The 22,339-nt window shown below is 40.6% G+C and overlaps 1 protein-coding gene across 4 annotated transcripts in view; it reads right to left on the bottom strand.

The window, feature by feature from the left end:
• ADGRV1 (adhesion G protein-coupled receptor V1) overlaps positions 1 to 22,339 on the bottom strand; it is a 412,710-nt gene that overhangs the window by 100,091 nt on the left and 290,280 nt on the right. For all 4 annotated transcript variants that reach the window (XM_073344461.1, XM_073344462.1, XM_073344463.1 and 1 more), the window contains 2 exons: positions 19,867 to 19,983; positions 5,050 to 5,228 (listed from right to left, as the gene is read on the bottom strand). In XM_073344461.1, the coding sequence (XP_073200562.1) occupies positions 5,050 to 5,228; positions 19,867 to 19,983 (296 nt within the window). The remainder of the gene's footprint in view (positions 1 to 5,049; positions 5,229 to 19,866; positions 19,984 to 22,339) is intronic.

The raw sequence follows: 22,339 nt of genomic DNA, 5'->3' as shown, positions 1-22,339 counted from the left end.
TTGCAAGGGACAAAAAAGGCAATAAGAAGAGGTTCTATATATAGATTAGGAGCAAGAGAAGACAAAGTAAAGCATACGTCCTCTAATTAGCAGGGAAGGAGAGCTAACAACTGATGACACCAAGAAAGGGTGACACCAAATGCAAAGTACTACACTTAAGGAGGAAAAAATCAAATGCACAAGAAAGGGTGTTTAATACCTATTTTGCTTCAGTCTTCACTAAAAAGATTAATAGTGACCAGATACTCAACACAATTAATATTAACAACACGAGGCAAGGAACACAAGACAAAATAGGAAAAGAACAGGTTAAATAATATTTAGATAAGTTAGATATATTCACATTAGGAAGGTCAGATGAAATTCACTCCAGCTGAAGAAATCTTGGGACTGTTAGTGATTATCTTGAGAACCCATGGAGAATGGGTGAGGTTCCATAGGATTGCAGAAGGGCAAACAAAGGTGACTCAGGAAACTATAAACCAGTCAGCCTAACTTCAATATCTGGAAATTATTAAACCATCAATTTGCAACCACCTAAAACCACCTAATTTCCTTCTTTGACTGGGTTACTGACCTAGTGGAATAGGGGGAAGCAGTAGACACTATACATTTTGGTTTTAATAAGGCTTTTGACACAGTCCTACATGACAGTCTCATAAGTAAACTACAGAAATATGGTCTAGATGAAATTACTATATGGTGGGTGCACAATTGATTGAAAAACCATACTCAAAGTGCAGTTATTAATGGTCACTGTCAAACTGGGGGGGAGTATCTAATAGAGTACCATGGGGTTGATCTTGGGTCTGGTACTATTCAATATTTTCATTAATGACTTGGATAATGGCGCGGAGAGTATACATATAAAATTTTCAGATGACATCAAACTGGGATGGGTTGTTGGCACTTTGGAGCACAGGATAAGAATTCAAAATGACCTTGACAAACTGGAGAATTGGTCTGAAGTCAACAAATGATATTCAATAAAGACAAGTGCAAAGTACTACACTTAAGGAGGAAAAAATCAAATGCATAAATACAAAAGAATGATGTGACTGTCTAGGGGGTAATACTGCCGAGAAAGATGCAGGGATTATAATGGATCACAAACTGAATATAAGTCAACAGTGTGATGCAGTTGTTAGAAAGGCTAACATCATTCTGGGATGTATTAACAGGAGGATCGTATGTAAGACACACAAGGCAATACTGAGGTCGCAGCTGGACTACTGTGTCCAGTTTTGGGTACCACATTTTAAGAAAGATATGGACAAAATGCAGGAAAGCATCAAAAATGAGAAAAAGTTTAAGCTGACCTATCAGGAAAGGTTAAAAAAAAACTGGGCATGCTTAGCCTTGAGAAAAGAAGACGGGGGGACCTGACAGTCTTCAAATATGTTATAAAGAGGATGGTAAGCAATTGTTTCTCCATGTCCACTGAAGATGGGACAAGTAATAGGCTTAATCTGCAGCAAGGGAGATTTAGGATAGACTTTAGGAAAAACTTCCTAACCATATGGAAAGGTAAGTACAGGAATAGGCTCTGAAGGTGGTCATAGAATTTCTGTTTTTAGAGGTTTTTAAGAACAAACACTCCTCAGGGATGATTGAGGTACACTTGGTCTTGTCTCAGCACATGGGGGAGGACTGGATAACATCTCGAGGTCTCTTCCAGCCCTACATTTATATGATTCTATGACACTTCCACACTCAGATTTCAGGGGCATGATCAGGCCTCTGGTTACTACAAACACAAATTATGCAAACATGCATTTGGGATCATTAGGACCTGACTTTTTTCAAACGCAAATAAGAAGCCTGAGAAGTAATACTTGTTATTTATTTTTGGGAAGGGGAGGGCAACAATTGTCAAGGTACCTACTCTGATTTACTGTTAGATGATGAACCCTCCCTCTTCTCTTCACAACCCTTCCAGCCTCTAAGCCAAGATGACATGCTCTTCCACTGCCTGAACCCCTTCCTGCTAAACTCCAGTACTGCTCCACAGATGTAAACCTTCAATTTGACATATGCCAGTAAACAAACCTTCCCTCTGCCTTCAACTAGCATACCAACCTCCTTCCCATTTGACCAATCTCCCTGCAAGTTCATCCATACGACCCCCCTCACATTGCCCTCACCAGCTGTTAAAGCCTCCCTCTACTTCCTGATAAGTACCAGATCTTCTGCTGTACTACATGGTCCCTTGTTTAAAAATAGAGAGGGTATCATATTTACTTATACCATGGTGAACACCAGCACACCACTATGCATGTAACCATCTTCTTCTCTTTTCTTATCCATGGGAAGAGTTCAATACTGCATACCGTATATCTGGTTCATGAGATCATATACACAGAAAAGATCCTTTTGCCACCTTCTGCATGCAGTAGGTTACCATATCAAAGAACAATGTCTGTTACTGCATGTGAGATAGCGTGTCATTTAAAATATATATATTTGTGTGTGTGTGTGTAGACTGTAATACAAGGAAGGGGCCACTCTCCTATTATCTCATATGAATTACTACGTCCACATATTAATGTTTGGGCATTAAACGTAGGTTCCCTCCATGTAATCACTCAGCTGCTCATTAATCAACATTAATCAAGCCAATGGCACTCTTGTTAAGAATAATGGAGCTCTTTAGTCATTGCAGGAACCCAGTTCCCTTTAGAGTTGAGGGTCCCGAAGGAGCGATCACTTAGAAGAGAGCTAAGATACAGGCTCTGTTACTTTTATTATTTTAACCAATCTTCCAGCTCTCATGGGAAATTAGCTTATTTGAGCAGAGCACTGGAGCCATATTGTATTTCTGTCACTGATGCTGGAGTTATTATGTAATGACCCTGGCTTTGGAAATGTCATCATTTTATCCTCTTCTACATTCTGGTTCAAAGTAAACAAATTAAATTACATATCTCATCCCAGCCCCCTTCCTTCTTTCTGGCCTTGAGAGGCTTCTTTATATAAAGTAACAACAACAACCTTTAAAATAATTTATGAGTGTAATATTTAACAAGTGCAGTATTTATGAAAAATCTTCTCAGATACCCCTCCACAATACTAACATTAGCTAAGCCAGAATACCCCTCATAGTCACTGTAGGCTTTGCATGTTAGCAGAGAAATCCTTCAGACCTACCTTGACTCAGTGAGCTTCTAGGGTATTCGCAAAACTACATATATTCTACAACAGAAAAATAAAAAGGGCTTCTTAAGAAACCTTGGGGTAATAATTCTGTCAGTATGACATAAGTAAGGTCATAAAAGGCTAAAACCCTTACTTTTCTTCATGAAGATTTGCTTGTTGTAATTGCATCTATATGTGCAGCCTCTATTTGTGAAGGGTGCAATCAGAACCTTGTCTGGCTCATTTAACTACTTCTCTGCTTGTATTTTGACTGTGGGTTTGGGGAAATCTGTTAGTTTGCTATAGTAAGCGTATCCCATCCCATTACAGTGTCCATAAGTTTCAAATTAATTTCCTGGAAGCATCTATGTAGGTACAACTAACTCCACTGAATGTTCATAGAAAAAAAAAAGGTCCAAAATTCGAAGTAAATTCATTTTTAAATTCTGATGAATACTCGCAGAACATCCTCCCCAGCATTTGCCCAGCTCTAGTAACATGTTGGAAAAGATCTTTAGGTTACGTCTGGAACAAACATGCAAGTAACTCAGCTTCATTTACTTATTCAGCCTTGGGTTTCTTCTTGTTTTTGACGGAATTGTGACTGCTTACCTAAAGACAGACACCATGAAACAATGTTTCACAGCATGAGTTGCCACCACTCCATAGTCTGACCACAATGACCAGTAGAACAATCCAATTCTGATGCGTAGTGGGCCTCCTTTGCCCACTGAGAAGGTGGAGCATTTGGCCACAAAGGAATAATTCTGTGCAATGCAGAACCATATTTATTATATTCCTAAACCACTTGTTATCATTTTATCTAAGTGCCAATACACACAACAGAAGAGAGGAGTCCAATGCTAACATCCAGTTAAACTTCTCACTGTAATCTTTGTTTTCAAAATAAAAAGTCACTTTGAGAGATGCTCAGTTATTACGAATGGCTACATTTCCAACCCAACCTATGCATTTTGCTGTATTGCAACTGAGTGGAACGCAATGTACGGTTAATATCTTTCTCTTGTACAGAAGATGGATGTGCTCTTATGTTTTCTTTCCTCCTTTGACCTAACCTCAGAACTGTACATAAAGAGTCTGCTTTTCAGTAACCCTGAATGGGATTATCACTCATATGTCAAGAAATGGCATTCGTACTTGAGACACTGTACCAAGAGTTGTGGTGGGTTACAGCAGAACAGAGAAACTAGCACATGCTTTGTATTATTCTAAGAAGCAGCTGTGTATTTATGCCTTCTTATGCAATAAGCATGCAATTATGGCATGTAGTGAGTAAGCACCTGGGGCAGGCCTGGTATTTCACAATAACTTCACATCCTGAAATAGCTTACTAAAAAATATGGTTTGGCTTTGAAAAAATAATGTTTCACCCTTCTGTCATCACCTTTGGGAGACAGACATTTTGAGTCTTATGAATAAGTGTTGTTTTAATTAAGATCATTTTGCTGAGGTTAAATACAGTTCTGAGACAGGCTATATTAGCTTAGTGTCCACAGCAGTGCTCAAACTGTGAATACTCCAGATTTTAGAATACTTACCAGCGTATTACAGACCCACAAATACAGACATGTTAGAAAATATATTTGACACCCTGGTTATGATAATCTCACCTTCTAAGAAGGAATAGTTTTAGTAATCTGAGGAAGAAAAATATTTTAAAGGTGAAGGAGAAGAAACGTGCAGACCCCTTTTTCTCCTGCTCAGTAGACATTATCACCACCACACACTTCACAGTGGAACCGAAGAGGCTCTGTTGATGAGGGAACTCCACAGCCATGTAAGTGAGTAACGGATTTACCCATAAGGTTATGAGACGGTCTATATTTAAAGAAAATATAGTAAAAATACACAACATCCTCTCACCAACTGATGTTTTCTTGAGGAAAAACTTACAGATCGCCATAGACCAGGCCATATATCTGTGCCATGCTCTGATGATAGACCCCTCGCAGGATAATTAATAGCAGAATCACAACGAAAGCTGGAAGTCCCCAACTCAAAAGGAAGAAAAGCAGATAGCGCCGCTGTGTGTGTTCATCATTCATCACCAGGACATACCAGAAATTAATAGCCTAAGGAATAACACAGATCATTAAATCAGCAGGGTTTAAGGAATAATTAACCTTTCCATCAAATAAAACATTCAGAAAGGCAGACTATACACTTTTGAATCCATATCTATGTTTTCCTCAGCATCAATATTTGTTCCCCTTTTCCCCCCTCAAATAACCAGAAGAGGTTAGTTGCCCAGGAAGTAGGGTTATTTTTGTGGTTCGGTTAAGCTTGAGATTAGCCTGCTGGAAGGAGATACATCCAAGTTAGCCCAACATAAAGCCAGTTTCTGCACTGAAAAAACCTGGTTTTCCTGAGCTTCTACAGACTCACCTGGAACACTGACACATAATTTTGCAAAATCTGATCTCTCCTGAGCTGTGTCTCTGTATCTTTTTACAGGATATGCAGCAAGCTGCTTCTACAGTTCTGCTTATGAACTTGATAAGGAAGTGTCATTCAAATTGTATTTTAATGTAATGTACACAGTGACAGTGAAGAAATTCAGATCACAGATACTGCACAGATGACAGAAAGAGTGCCATGAAGCAAAACAGAGACACATGGTCTATGTGTAGACTATTCTGGACTCTAGAAGAATCCTGATTTCTGTGAAGGTATCAGTTGGTCTGAGGACTAAATAATTTTTCTTTGGTGGTAAATAGTTAACCTGGCCCATTCACTTTTCAGATGAACTGGGAGGAAACTTCATGAGGAGAATCTCACTGAGTTTTCTTTTCCTTTGGCTTACTCTGATGGTCTTCCCACATGTTGGGGTAATGCACGTCAATGTTCTCTGTTTGGGGTAGAGAAATATAGAAAGCATGCTTGGTATTTGTGAACAGATTCCCTTTTCCTCTGCTTCTTCACCAAACATAGTGGAGATGAATTTTTACTGTTTGAGAAAGCAAATGCTTGACCATTCTCTTCCAGTTGGATTAATGGAACTGGTGAAATCCGCATACATCTAGGCAGATATATGTAAGGATTCTGGGTTATATGAACTATTGAGGAAAACTCATGGGAGGAAAACTCAAAAAAAAAAAAAAAAGGAGGAATGCAATTAGTATAAAAAGTTGAGAAACAGAATGCAAATAAATAAATAAATTGAAGCATGTGTTCACATCAATCATTAAGGTAACCAGTGTTTTTTTAAAGTTCAGCTCATTATAATCAAACAAAATAATCCAGGGACATATAAAATATCTCTGACCTAAAATGATCGAGTAGCATACTAGAGGTCTCCTGAGAATACAGCTAAATGAGACAGTAAACACCTCAAACTGCTAAAATTTTGCAGCATGCAAAAGTACAATAGTGTAGAAGATATTTTCCAACACCAACCACTTTGTTTTACTTTCACAGGGAAGGTAGTGCAAAATAGCCAGGATGTGAAATTAAATAGCTATTCTTCACTCCCCAGGTGGAGACTCTTATCATTTACTAAGGGTATGTCTACACTACGAAATTAGGTCGAATTTATAGAAGTCGGTTTTCAAGAAAGCGTTTTTACACAGTCGATTGTGTGTGTGTCCCCACACAAATGCTCTAAGTGCATGTAGTCGGCAGAGTGTGTCTACAGTACCGAGGCATCCTTGACTTCCGGAGCGTTGCACTATGGGTAGCTATCCCACAGTTCCTGCAGTCTCCGCCGCCCATTTGAATTCTGGGTAGAAATCCCAGTGCCTGATGGGGCTAAAACATTGTTATGGTTGGTTCTGGGTACATATCATCAGGCCCCCCTTCCCTCCCTCCCTCCGTGAAAGCAATGGCAGACAATCATTTTGCGCCTTTTTTCTTGAGTTACCTGTGCAGACACCATACCACGGCAAGCATGGAGCCCGCTCAGCTAACCATCACCTTATGTCTCCTGGGTGCTGGCAGACGTGGTACTGCATTGTGACACAGCAACAGTTTATTGCCTTTTGGCAGCAGACAGTGCAGTATGACTGGTAGCCATCGGCTACATAGTCCAGGGTGCTCTTTTAACCGACCTCAATGAGGTCGGGGCACCTGGGCAAAGATGGGAGTGATTCAGCCAAGTCATTTCCCTTTTAAGTTTCGTTTCATGGCAATTCAGTCCTACCGGCAGTGCACTATCTTTTAATCTGCAGCCAGCAGAAGACAATGGCCAGCAGTCATACTGCACCGTTTTCTGACGAGCACCCAGGAGATGACGATGGCTAGCGGTCGTAATGCACAGTCTGCTGCCAGCAAGATGTATAAAGATAGATGAAGTGGATCAAAACAAGAAATAGACCAGATTTGTTTTGTATTCATTTTCTCCTCCCTCCCTCCTTGAAATCAACAGCCTGCTAAACCCAGTTCTGAGTTCTATCCTTGAGGTTTTGAGTTCTATCCTTGAGGGGGCCATTCTGTTTCTCGCAAAGCCACCCCCTTTGTTGATTTTAATTCCCTGTAAGCCAACCCGGTAAGCCATGTCATCAGTCGCCCCTTCCTCCGTCAGAGCAATGGCAGACAATCGTTCCGCGCCTTTTTTCTGTGCAGACGCCATACCACGGCAAGCATGGAGCCCGCTCAGATCACTTGGCAATTAGGAGCACATTAAACACCACACACATTATCCAGCAGTATATGCAGCGCCAGAACCTGGCAAGGCGAAACCGGGTGAGTAGGCGATGTCAGCGCGGTGATGAGAGTGATGCGGACATGGACACAGACTTCTCTCAAAGCATGGGCCCTGGCAATGCGGGCATCATGGTGCTAATGGGGCAGGTTCATGCAGTGGAACGCCGATTCTGGGCTCGGGAAACAAGCACAGACTGGTGGGACCGTATAGTTTGCAGGTCTGGGATGATTCCCAGTGGCTGCGAAACTTTCGCATGCATAAGGGCACTTTCATGGAACTTTGTGACTTGCTTTCTCTGCCCTGAGGCGCAAGAATACCAAGATGAGAGCAGCCCTCACAGTGAGGGAAGCGAGTGGCAATAGCCCTGTGGAAGCTTGCAATGCCAGACACCTACCGGTCAATTGGTAATCAGTTTGGAGTGGGCAAATCTACTGTGGGGGCTGCTGTGATGTAAGTAGCCAACACAATCAAAGATCTGCTGATATCAAGGGTAGTGACCCTGAGAAATGTGCAGGTCATAGTGGATGGCTTTGCTGCAATGGGATTCCCTAACTGTGGTGGGGCCATAGATGGAACCCACATCCCTATTTTGGCACTAGAGCACGAAGAGAGTACATAAACCGCAAGGGGTACTTTTCAATAGTGCTGCAAGCACTGGTGGATCACAAGGGATGTTTCACCAACATCAGCGTGGGATGGCCGGGAAAGGTACATGACGCTCGCATCTTCAGGAACTCTGGTCTGTTTCAAAGGCTGCAGGAAGGGACTTTATTCCCAGACCAGAAAATAACCACTGGGGATGTTGAAATGCCTAGTTGAATAGTTATCCTTGGGGACCCAGCCTACCCCTTAATGCCATGGCTCATGAAGCTGTACACAGGCAGCCTGGACAGTAGTCAGGAGCTGTTCAGCTACAGGCTGCGCAAGTGCAGAATGGTGATAGAATGTACATTTGGACGTTTAAAAGCGCGCTGGCGCAGTTTACTGACTTGGTTAGACCTCAGCAAAACCAATATTCCCACTGTTATTACTGCTTGCTGTGCACTCCACAATATCTGTGAGAGTAAGGGGGAGACGTTTATGGCGGGGTGGGCGGTTGAGACAAATTGCCTGGCAGCTGGTTACGCACAGACAGACACCAGGGTGGTTAGAAGAGCACAGGAGGGCGCCGTCGCATCAGAGAAGCTTTGAAAACCAGTTTCTGGCCAGGCTATGGTGTGAAAGTTCTGTTTGTTTCTCCTTGATGAAACCCCCCGCCCCTTGGTTCACTCTACTTCCCTGTAAGCTAACCACCCTCCCCTACTCCCTTCAATCACCGCTTGCAGAGGCAATAAAGTCATTATTGCTTCACATTCATGCATTCTTTATTAAATCATCACACAAATAGGGGTACCAAGGTAGCCCAGGAGGGGTGGTGGAGGAGAGAAGCACTAGGAGGGGTGGTGGAGGAGGGAAGGACAAGGCCACACAGCACTTTAAAAGTTTAAAACTTTAAAACTTATTGAATGCCAGCCTTCTGTTGCTTGGGCAATCCTCTAGGGTGGAGGGGCTGGGTGGCCGGAGGCCCCCCCTCACTGTGTTCTTGGGCGTCTGGGTGAGGAGGCTATGGAACTTGGGGAGGAGGGCAGTTGACTAAACAGGGGCTGTAGCAGTGGTCTGTGCTCCAGCTGCCTTTCCTGCAGCTCAGCCATATGCTGGAGCATATTAGTTTGATCCTCCAGCAGCCTCAGTATTGAATCCTGTCTCCTCTCATCATGCTGCCGCCACCTTTCAGCTTCAGCCCTCTCTTCAGCCCACCACTTACTCTCCTCAGCCTGCCGGTCATCTTGTGCTTTCCTGGACTCAACATTGTCTGCCTCCATGCATTCGTCTGTGCTCTGTCAGTGTGGGAGGACTGCGTGAGCTCAGAGAACATTTCATCGCGAGTGCGTTTTTTCGCCTTCTAATCTTCGCTAGCCTCTGGGAAGGAGAAGATCCTGTGATCCTTGCAATACACGCAGCTGGTGGAGAAAAAAAAAGGGACAGTGGTATTTAAAAAGTCACATTTTATAGAACAATGGGTACACTCTTTCATGGTAAACCTTGCTGTTAACATTACATACATAGCACATGTGCTTTTGTTCCAAGGTCACATTTTGCCTCCCCCCACTGCGTGGCTAGCCCCTCATCCCTCCCCCCTCCCCATGGCTAACAGCGGGGAACATTTCTGTTCAGCTACAGGCAAACAGCCCAGCAGGAACGGGCACCTCTGAATGCCCCCTTAAGAAAAGCACCCTATTTCAACCAGGAGACCATGAAGGATATCACTCTCCTGAGGATAACACAGAGAGATAAAGAACGGATGTTGTTTGAATGCCAGCAAACATACATTGCAATGTTTTGTTCTACAATGATTCCCGAGTATGTGCTACTGGCCTGGAGTGGTAAAGTGTCCTGCCATGGTGGACGGAATAAGGCTGCCCTCCCCAGAAACCTTTTGCAAAGGCTTTGGGAGTACATCCAGGAGAGCCGCGAATGCCAGGGCAAATTAATCATTAAACATGCTTGCTTTTAAACCATGTATAGTATTTTAAAAGGTACACTCACCAGAGGTCCCTTCTCCGCCTGGCGGGTCTGGGAGGCAGCCTTGGGTGGGTTCGGGGGCACTGGCTTCAGGTCCAGGGTAAGAAACAGTTCCTGGCTGTCGGGAAAACTGGTTTCTCCGCTTGCTTGCTGTGAGCTATCTACAACCTCATCACCATCATCATCTTCCTCGTCCCCAAAACCTACTTCCGTGTTGCCTCCATCTCCATTGAAGGAGTCAAACAACACGGCTGGGGTAGTGGTGGCTGAACCCCCTAAAATGGCATGCAGCTCATCATAGAAGCGGCACATTTGGGGCTCTGACCCAGAGCGGCTGTTCGCCTCTCTGGTTTTCTGGTAGGCTTGCCTCAGCTCCTTAGGTTTCACGTGGCACTGCTTCGGGTCCCTGCTATGGCCTCTGTCCTTCATGCCCTGGGAGATTTTGACAAATGTTTTGGCATGTCGAAAACTGGAATGGAGTTCTGATAGCATGGATTCCTCTCCCCACACAGCGATCAGATCCCGTACGTCCTGTTCGGTCCATGCTGGAGCTTTTTTGCAATTCTGGGACTCCATTATGGTCACCTCTGCCGATGAGCTCTGCATGATCACCTGCAGCTTGCCACGCTGGCCAAACAGGAAATTGAAATTCAAAAGTTCGCGGGCCTTTTCCTGTCTACCTGGCCAGTGCATCTGAGTTGAGAGTGCTGTCCAAAGCGGTCACAATGGAGCACTCTGGGATAGCTCCGGGGGCCAATACCGTCTAATTGTGTCCACAGTACCCCAAATTCGACCCAGCAAGGCCGATTTCAGTGCTAATCCCCTTGTGGGGGTGGAGTAAGGAAATCGATTTTAAGAGCCCTTTAACTTGAAAAAAAGGGCTTCATCGTGTGGACGGGTGCAGAGTTAAATTGATTTAACATGCTAAATTCGACCTCAACTGCTAGTGTAGACCAAGGCTTAGAGTACTTTTGTGCAGCAATTAGATACCAGTGCCTGGCCTGTGACAGCTGACTCGGGCTGGAGCCTGGGCTCTAGGACTCTGCAAGGTGGGAGGGTCCCAGAGCTCAGGCTGCAACCTGAGCCCAGAAGTCTACACTGCAATGAAACAGCCCCACAGCCTCAGTCCCAGGAGCCCAAGCCAGCTGGCACAGACCAGCCCTGGGTTTTTATTGCAGTGTAGATATACCCTTAGTGCAGAATCAAAGAATCCACATGAGAGTTGGCGCAAAATAGTTATACAGCAATAGATATTCTACAGTAGCTATTCCAGGCTTTTTCTCCCTGTAGACAAGCCCTTTATAAGGCCTTAATACTATCCATATAGGTAGTCTTCTGTGTCGTACATTTGGTGACCTATTTCTTTGCTTTCTTTGCTTCATCTCAAATACTATACGAACTAGAGTTGGGCAAATAATTGATACAATGATTTTAGTCATTTTTTGGTTTACAGATGGTCTGTTAAGAGATTGCAAAATTACCAAATGGATTTGTTGTTCAAAAATATTTGTGAATTTCTTCAGCCAAATTCTTGGCTTTCAGTTCATCCAAGTGGCAAACTGTGAATTCTACTATCAAGTATTTAATTTGTGCTGAGTGGGTTAGTTATGTAAGTATTGTTGGTTAGTTATTTGGTATTTTCCTGGTCTTACATATCTAATCGATGAAGAACAAATCTTGATTACATAATTCAAAATTCTCCCTTTGATTATTAGCAATATGTTGTACGATCAGGGAACCAAAGAAAAAGTGTATGAATTTCATTAAAGGACAAAAGAAAAATTACTGCTTGCATATTCAGTTAAATGTTCTCCAAAAGGAAATGCTAAATGGCTGAAAATGGATTTGAATATTTGTGCAAAGATTTTTCTATTTGCTGAGTTTTGTAATAACTCTTTCTGTCCTATTTTACTGCATTCAGTAGCTATACTAGATCCTTCTCTTTTTCATCTTATGCAAAGGAAGTTTCTTTGTTCTTAAAGGAAAGAGGGACTTCTTTCTTCCACAAAATTAAAAGAATAAACAGTAATAGAGAACCGTTCTGTATAAATCTTCAAATTGTGTGGTTTTCTGGTCTTACCTAAGCCATGCTTCAGTACTAGTACTCTGACAGTGTACTGATTTATTCCATTATATTTAGTTAGGGATCACTGATCCTGTTAATTCTGACTATTAGCTTAATTGTTCTCAGTTATGCAATTCAGATTGTTTTCTAAGAAGTCCTACCATATGTCCTTCCCCTCCTTTGCTGTATTTGTTTAGTCATAGTTACCCATCTGATCTCATTTATCACATGGATGACACTAGTCCAATGGTCTTTGCAAAGCTTTAAGAGAGATTGGCCAATTCACCATTTCCTGTGCAGTGACATTTTTATCTTGGTAATTATAAGCCTCTTGTCTTCAACTTCTTTTGGTGTGCCAAAATTAAATCAATGAAGTACAAATAGTGGAGCTAATTTTAGCAAATCCTTTCCTGTTGCTATGCTGTAACAATAACTAGTCCTCCAGAGGAATAAAATGTACAGTCCATTTCTCAGTTGCTCAGGTGAAGAAACTAATGCAAGAGCCATGAATGTTCTGAGGTGCAATCCAAAACAATTATGCATGAATAGAAAATCTTAACGAAATGAACCTAAACTTACTGAGGGTTTTTTTTCTTTTGCAATGAAACAAGCAATTGAAGCTAACTTTCAAGACGTAAGACACATTTTATGTATGGATTTTTTTTAATGGGGTTACATGTGGGACTGTAGTCAGCAGGTACAGCTTATCAGGAAGGAGACTTTAGATATAGGGCTTGCCAGTTTGGTGCACATAGATTTATTTCCCTCAGCCCCTGCCCCGTTTTGGAAGGGATGCATACATCTATATGAATGACTTTCGGCCTACTCACACGGTTAAAAGTTAGGCATGTGCTTAAGTACCTTGCTGAATCAGGACCTTAATAAGATTGCAAGTGGATTTATGGAAAAACAACCAGGCACAAATATGGCCAAAAAAATAAAAAGGAGAAACACAAATACTTGGGACCTGACATTCATCTTGCTCCCACTGGTTTTACTCCACTGCAACTGCATTCTGTGGAGTTACTCCAGATTTGCAATGGTTTAAATGTGATGAGAATCAGGGCTTTGTATCATACATTTTCCCACAATTCTCAAACTAGGAATTGGCTGTTATTTAGTTGATACAGATGAGAATTACAACATCTTAAACTAGTTTTAAAAAGTGTACAACTAAGTTACCAAAGGGGTAGTTTCTAATACATTATTCTTAATAAGATTTCTTATGGTAAAGTTTGAACAGGCATACTTTTACTTGTATGTGCCTGTCATACACAGGAACTGCTACCAAGGATTTGCCATAATCTACTGAGTGCCCTGGAACAAACAATACAGTACAGAACAGCATGTCTAACATACGCTCATCGACATACGCTCTGTCATCCCAAAGAACAAGCCACCCAACATGGATTGGCTCTTAAAATGCATACTGGTGGGTGTCAGTGGGTGGTGGCAGGGTGCACTAGTATGGCTTAAAACTTCTGTATATTAGGCAGCTATATATGACTCAAAACTCTTGGCCAAATTCACCCCCATTAATATATGGAGGAGGTTAGAGAGACAAGGTGGGTGAGGTAATATCTTTTATTGGACTAACTTCTGTTGGTGAGAGAGACAAGCTTTCAAGCTACACAGAGCTCTTCCTCAGGTCTGTGGAGGATGTGTAATTTGCACCTGCCACTCTACCTTGGCCCTTTACACTCAAATGGGTCTCAGCCCTAATGGAGTTTCCACCACCCTGTGACATATTTCCATTCTCCCAGGAGCTCCACAGAAGTCCTGAGAACAGAAGCTGCTGAGGGTGTGTTCAATCAGAATCCCGAGCTGCTCTACCTATGATCCTTTTCTCAGGCCAGTACTGAAAGATTAGGCTTTGCTTTGCAATATCAATAGTTTGGCGGAATAACCATTTAAATCCGAAAGTCTGACTCCTACATCCTGTATTTTCTAATGTTTTCAAAACTGCAGATGAACAAATATTGATTATGTTCCAGATCTTCAGTTGGTGTAAATTGGTGTAGCTTCATTAAAATAGCGTGGATTATTAGCACAGCCTGCCTGAGCTACTGTCCATTAGATTCAACAATTCATATCTGTATTTTAATGAACAGAAAAGTTTAAGGAAATACTCTTTTCTAAGATCTGAGCATTTGAATATATTGAATAATTATGTTTCAAAACTTGGCTCTTCCTTTACACTTCCCTAAACGCTGAACATTATTAATGGCAACTGGTTCACACCAAAATAAAAAATGTTTCAATATGTTAAAGAATTTATGACTTGTTGTGGGAAAACAGATGGATAGAATTAAAAAAAATAAAATAAAATAAAAGCAACTTAAACTATTCACCATTATGTACTTCATAGTTATCGTATCCCATAGATACATGCACACAAAAGCATACACTGCTATGAGAAGCTAGAGTAGTGAAAATTTATCTCACACTCTGTTTGGGGATGCACGTGTGAGTGGTGTGTCTCCATTTCTTATTGGATATGATTTATTAATACTCGCACCTAGGCAGAAAGGGACAGAAACGTGTCCACATAAGTTCCATGTATGACTCTACTGCTTTCCACAAGACAATGGTATGCAGCAGCAGGAGTATATCTCACTCTTCCCCAGAGACTGCAGCCTTAACTCATAGCAGGACAGTAGAACCCCATCATGCTAACTGTTAGTTTAGTTTGTACCCATTACGCCTTCTGGCATTTAGGGAAGCGACAAACTCCTGTCTGTTTCTGGCAAGTCTTTCAATGGTTCCCCAGCTGTGCCCCAGGTTTTTCAGCTCAGTTTCCACAGCTCTTCGCCATGTTGTTTTCAGGCAGCCTCGTTTTCACTTGTTTTCAGGTGTCTATATTATCGCTACTCTGGTGATGGAATCAGTTTCCATCCAAAGACACATGGCCAATCCATCTCCAATGCCTCCTGGTAATGATGGTGCTCATATCTTCTTGGCTGCACTGTATAAACAGGTCTTGGTTTGAGACTGTTCTCGGCCAAAAGATACAGAGGATTTTTCTGAGGCAGCTTGTAAGAAATGAAAACAGTTTGGACATGTCGTACTTTGTCATTCCCCAGCATTCTGCCCTATAAAGTAGTGTTGAAAGTACGCAGCACTGAAAAATCTGGTTTCGTTTTGGTGTTGTATTTTGGTGATTTCCAGACTGTATTTAAGCTCTGGAAGGTGTTCCTGGCTTTACTTATTCTGTTCTGGATGTCCTGGCTTGTTCCACCATCCTGCTATGCTAACTATTGCATAGACGCAAATGGGACATGGAAATCTGGCAAGTATATAAAGAAACAACCAAAACATCTAGGAATGATGTAATAAAGCACTTATATAGTAGCTTGCATTGCCTATGATTTGTTGTGACAAGATACTGTGGCCTGTGCTCATGTCAGGAATGAGCAGGCCACACAACAAATCTTAATCCCTGTAAAAGCAAACTAAATTGCACAAGAAAGGTCTATGCTTGTATATCTTGATGTGTGCAGCGGCCATGCACTAGAAGCGGACCAATTTTTTAAAAAGATGATAACTTTGATTAAATTTGGAATTTAAACATTTTAATGGAAATTAAAAGAAACCTTTAAATGTCCCTCCTCCCCATTTTTTTTCCAACTAGCTCTAATCTTCACACATTTATGCTTAAAGTATTAAGAGGACTGAGGCACATCATGACTACAGATGCAAAGTCCTATTCACCACCATTTGGTTCCAGTTTGTATTCTTACCCATTTTGTAGCACATAGGACCTGGCATTCACTGATATAAAAATAAGTTCATTTTCCATGTACGAAAGACCGTCAGTAATACTAAGGTATTTTGTACCCACTAAAGGATAAAACAGAAATTACAGCTGGATTTAAGAAGGGACAGGCTGAGATCAAAAAGGTTAATTCAGTTAAAAATCAACAAAGTATTAAACCAAGAAGTTAAATAAAAATAGACATATTTTTATCTATATATAAAGCAATCCTTTCCCTCTCTAAACATTTGTAACTTTGGCTGATGTATATGTATTTTATTAGACTTTGGCTCTTTGATCTCTTTGACAGTTACATACTCAATATCTGCTACCTCATTTGGAGGCCTGTAGTATAAACCTAACACTATATTTGTATCCTACAAGTTCAGTTGCGTAGTCCAGTCCACTCCGAATTTCTCTTTCTCAATGGAATCTTGCAGATACAGCACTACTTCCTCACCTCTTCAATCTAATCTGTTGGTATATAATCTGGTATATAATCTGGTATATAATCTGTTGATAGATATCATATCTATATATAAAGGCAAGAAGCTAAAAATACAGGTGAATTAGAATGGATGAGGATTTTGACATTATAGGCATTTACTGAACTTTGGTAGAATGATAACAAGCAATGTGATAGTATACTTGACTACACAAAACCAGCAGATTAGATTGAAGAGGTGAGGAAGTAGTGCTGTATCTGCAAGATTCCATTGAGAAAGAGAAATTCGGAGTGGACTGGACTACGCAACTGAACTTGTAGGATACAAATATAGTGTTCGGTTTATACTACAGGCCTCCAAATGAGGTAGCAGATATTAAGTATGTAACTGTCAAGAGAGATCAAAGAGCCTGAGTCTAATACAATACATATACATCGGCCAAAGGTTACAAATGTTTAGAGAGGGAAAGGATTGCTTTTTGGAATGACTAACCTGAGTCCATACAAGAGGAGAAGCTAATTTCAATGTAGTTCTACACAAAAGTCAGGAGTTTTCTCACAAAGATGAAGCCCTATAAGAGGCTGAGGTGTCAAAAGAAGAGGTGCTGGAACAAACTGGTAAATTTAAAAGCATGAATTCACCAGGCTCAGATGATTGACATCCAAGAGATCTGAAGGATTTTAAGAATGAAATGACTGAGCTACTAGGAAGAAAAAAATGCAACCTCTCATTAAAACCAGCTTCTACATATACCAGAGGACTGGAAGGTAGCAAATGTAGGACCTACATTTTAAAAAGGCTGGAGAGGTGATCTGGGGAATTACAAACCAGTAAGCCTTATTTCAGTACTTGGTCAAGCTAATAATTAAAAATAAAATTATAAAACACCTAAAAAATAATGATGTAACATGATCTAATGAGCATGGGCTTTTGCCAAGGAAAACTGTGCCTATTGTAGCAAAAATAATGGATAAAGAAGAACTGGCAGATATAATTTGCTATAAGATGAGTTAAACCTTGTTATGGGAAAAGTTAAAACCTTGCTGAGACTGATGGGTGTGAACTCACCCTTCAATTAACATAACAGTGAGGATAAATTAACCACAAGACCCTACTGAAGACAAAAGGGTTATGTAAACCTACACGAGTTTTGGACTGAGAAGGCAGAGGGCCTTTGCTGAGTATTGTTTGTGTGTTGTGTGTGAGAGTGTTTGAGGGAAGCAGGACACAGAGAAACTGGGAAGAACTGAAGAGAGAAAATCAGAGGCAAAAAGCCAAGCAGTAGCCTGTGAGGATAGTATGACTCCGGGGAAAGCTAGAAAAAGCTTGTGGGTTTATTGGCAATAAAGGCTGGTGGCTGTATAGTGAGGACTTGTCTACAACTACCAAGTTTTGTGGACAAAACTTATGTCGCCACCCAAAAGGCAACCTACACGGGCTGCAGGTTGTCCAACACTGTACTATAAATATTCAGTAGTTATGGTCTGAAAGGTACAGCACTTTCATAAGCCAGAAACTGGCTAAAAGACAGAAAACAAAGAGTAGGAATAAATAGCCAATTATCCAGTCAAGGGTTACCAGTGGGGTGTCAAAGTTCCATACTGAAACATGTGATGTTTAATATATTGATCAATTATCTGGAAGTGAGTAGACAGTGAGATGGTGAAATCTGAAAATGACAAAATTATTTAGGTTAGTCAAGACCAGTGAAAACTGCATGAAACTTCAGAGATTGCGAACCAAACCAGGTGAATGGGCATATCAGCAGAAGTAGTTCAGTACTGACAAATGGAAAGTAATGTATATTCAAGGGAATAATTTGAATTACTCATACATTTTATTGGGTTCTAACTGTACCAACTCAGGAAAAAAAACCTAGGCTTCACTATGTATAGCTCAAGGAAGATCTCTGCTCAGTGTTCAGCCATGTTCAGAAAAGGTGATTCTATGTTTTAGGCTGACTATGTGTTTCTTTTCCTCAAAATTACTGCTATTTAAGGCAAACAGACACAGTAAGCTTGGGACCCAAGATAGAGAGCTGCCTTTTGTTTTTGTTCCATGTTTATGTTAGCCTCTTGACAAAGTGCAAGGAAGTGAAGAATTTTTTTTTGGTGTCTTTCCGTTACTAAGGACAAAGCAGCACAGTTACAGCATAATTGATCTCTGCTGAATTTTGTCCTTACATAGGACCCAATCCTGTATGCTGGACAGTGTGTGAGATAAAATAAAGCAATTTGAGTGAAGGTGCTGCAAATATGACATTGTATACTATAAACATGATGCACCCAAATCCTGTCAATACTGTAAGCACATATGCGCAGAGGTGCATGGGATGATAAATACAAATCTGCATGATGGACCCTCCTCTGCTTTATCTCACAGTTGCTTTGACCAATTTACATCACACATGTTTCCACAACTAATAGATTTGGTCTAGAGATTTCCACAAGAGTTTTACTTGCTTATATCATGCTGAATTAAGCCTTCTGTCTCAGAATTCTGGGCATATCTGCGAATGTGTGTACTTTTTCAGTAGATCTGATGCAGCGTTTTGGCCTTATAATAGCTTTTCTCTATGCTATACATCTCAACTTGAATTAAGAAGTAGATTTTTCATTCTACATGGGTCTAAAGTGCAAACTGACATTGACTCTGATGACCAATGTAACTTGTAACCAGTATTTCAACTTGAAGAGACTTTTTCAAAACAATGTAAGGAAGATGCATTTAGAAACACCATTAGCTCTCACAAAAGCAGCTTCTTCAGTTTTGATAATGTACTTCCTACTGGGTACATTTTCAAACTGGGATATGGAAAGATTTAGTGCACAATGGCCGTGGATGTTAATGAGACTTAGTGGAATACATCATAGAATCATAGAATATCAGGGTTGGAAGGGACCTTAGCTGCTCAAAGCAGGACCGATCCCCAATTAAATCATCCCAGCCAGGGCTTTGTCAAGCCTGACCTTAAAAACTTCTAAGGAAGGAGATTCCACCACCTCCCTAGGTAACGCATTCCAGTGTTTCACCACCCTCCTACTCTCCAAACAGATCTGAAAATGTATTTCTAGATCTTTCACTCTAGGGTTAGTAGGGGTTATTTAAGTTCGTTGCCTCATAAATATCACTGGAATGTGATGACAGACACATTAAGAAATGACATAAATGCAGTACAAGTGTCAGCTGCCCTTAAGCAGATTTTTGGGAGTGAGAGAGAGAGAAAGAGAAAGATACTAACCTGAACGAGCATCCAGCTAAACTGGCAAAGGTAAAGGTAATGTGTAATAGATCCCAGGGCAGAGCAGCTTTCCTCTGAGAGCTCCTGACTTATGTAAGCTGAGGCAAGAAACGAAATCTGTAAGAGAGACAAATGTATACATATTGGAACCAATCAACATTAATTTAATAATATTAAGTAAATCTGCAAGTTTAATTTCAGTTGGGATAAAAGCCAGAACGATTTACAATAATTTACCACTCAATTCAGAAACTAATTAGTAATGCAATGTGATGCTTTGGGATAAATGTATTTAATGTTCATCCTGAGGTGAAATTCTAGCTCAGCTGAAATCAACAGAACTCCCATTGACTCAGTATCATAAGTCTGACCTATTTTGTAAGCATGTTAATGGACTTTTGTCGTTTCTTGACTTGCATGTTATATCACATTTGTAGAAAACCCTGACAATGAAAAATGTCTCAAAGTGGTTCTGCTTACGACGGATTTGAACTTTATGTAGTTGGAACCCTGCCTCATTTCCTGCCAGCTCACCATATAAAGTTCAAATCCGTTGTAAACAGAACAATTTTGTGATATAACATGCATCAAATATATTTGCATTTCACTTCCCTGTTGAAAAATGTCTAGATAACATACCCTGCACATTTCATCATGTTATCTTTTATATTCTCAAAACAGCACATGAAATGTATTTATAAACCTAACTTACAGTACACTCACTCCCCCCTCTTGCCCCAAAAGCATTTGTTATGAAATCTGGACACAAGGAAAAATCATGTCCTGTACTGTGCTGTTGCATTAGTGGGTGAAAAGGGTGTCAAGTAGGACAAGATTGCAACTTAGAGCTCAAAACAGCAGTAGGTTGGGTACCAGCTATACCACCCTACCAAGTGCACCAAGGCTCAAAGGAGTCGTATGCTGGCCTGAAAAATAATCAGTCCTTTGCCTATATGTTGCAGTGTGTAACAGGTGTTAGGGTGGGTTATAAGGTACTTTTACGGAACAGTAAGCTGTGCTTTCCCATGCTGTTCGGAGGATCCTATCCTAGACACCAGATGGCTGTGCTTCTTTTCCCACTCTGGCATGACTCTTTAACAGAGGCATTATTATTCTTAGAACTTTTATTTTCCATTATTTGTTTTTAAGAACTAGCGCCGCAAAACCAAACCAAAAAATCTAAAAGAAAAAGAAATCGTGTTAAAATGTGAGTTGGATCTCAGTAAGTTCAGAACTGGCTCCTGTAAATCCCACTACAGATATAATACTTCTACTAAACACATTATCTAAAAAGATCCAATCATTCACAAATAATGCAGAATAGGCTAAATCTACCATTTATGTAGTTAACCTACTGAATTTGTGAAGTGAAAAAGGTATGTTTTATTTGACAAAGAAAGCTATGTCTTTGGAAAATAAGAGGTACTACTGATGAGATGACTTCTTAATATAAATTTGTGTACATATACATGATATAAAGTCTGTCTCAAAATAAAATAAATTAATAGAAGTTATAATGTAGGTCAGGGTAGATAGTGGTTTTGTGTTTGATGACACCTCTCGGAAAAAAATGCTCATAAGTTTGACAATATGTTACTGGACAACTCCTACTTAGTCTCATTACTGAAAAAAATATAGCCCTTTTACTTTACTTTGGACAAAGTCATGCAGACAAGTACATTACAGTATTGCATTACAGTTGATCTATACTTTGCACATGGACATTGCCATTTGATAATGAAAAAGGACAGGTAGTCACTAGACCAAAATTTAATTGTAAGGTGCCATATGTTGAAATAAAGCATTTTTCAGACAACTTTGTTACATTTTGTATCCTGCGCAGACTGCATGAAGGCTCTGTTGGAATATAACCATAGAAAGCCATTGGTTATGTTGTTAACACTGAGCATAGGTGATATTTTGAAACATTAGAGAAAAATATACTCTATATACTATCGTCTACCAAATGCTGGCAATACTGGAATATGTAGCTTTATCTATTTGTAACATAATAAGATGTCTTTAAAAGAGAGCACAGACCTCTTCCTCCTACAATCCTACTGCTTCTGAAGCAAATAAGAGAAGCACACTAAAACCAGCTTTGCCTCCCACCCCGCATCCAACATCATCCCTTAGGGCATGCTATCTTATGCATTCTGTGCTGTGCTCATTTTTTAAAACAGATACAATGGGCAACCTTTATAACAATGAACCCATTACTCTAAAAAGCCAAAGCTATACAATGTATTGGAATAATGTCCAGACTGTCTCTCTCTTTTATGGCATTTTTTAAAATTCATATTGAATATATCCCATACGATTCCCATAGCCTCAGAGTTTTCTTTAGGGATAATCCAGTTTTAAATCTCCGTTTGGGAATAGATTTTGCTTTTTACCCCAATAGTTCCAAATTTCTTTTCAGTAACACACACTCCACTGTGGAGCAGCTCTGTTTGTGAATGGACTTGGAACT

This window comes from Lepidochelys kempii, chromosome 5 (genome assembly GCF_965140265.1).
Source record: "Lepidochelys kempii isolate rLepKem1 chromosome 5, rLepKem1.hap2, whole genome shotgun sequence".
NCBI classification, from domain to species: Eukaryota; Metazoa; Chordata; order Testudines; family Cheloniidae; genus Lepidochelys; species Lepidochelys kempii.
Note: the sequence above shows the minus strand (reverse complement) of the source record. Positions and strands in the feature narration are given on the sequence as shown.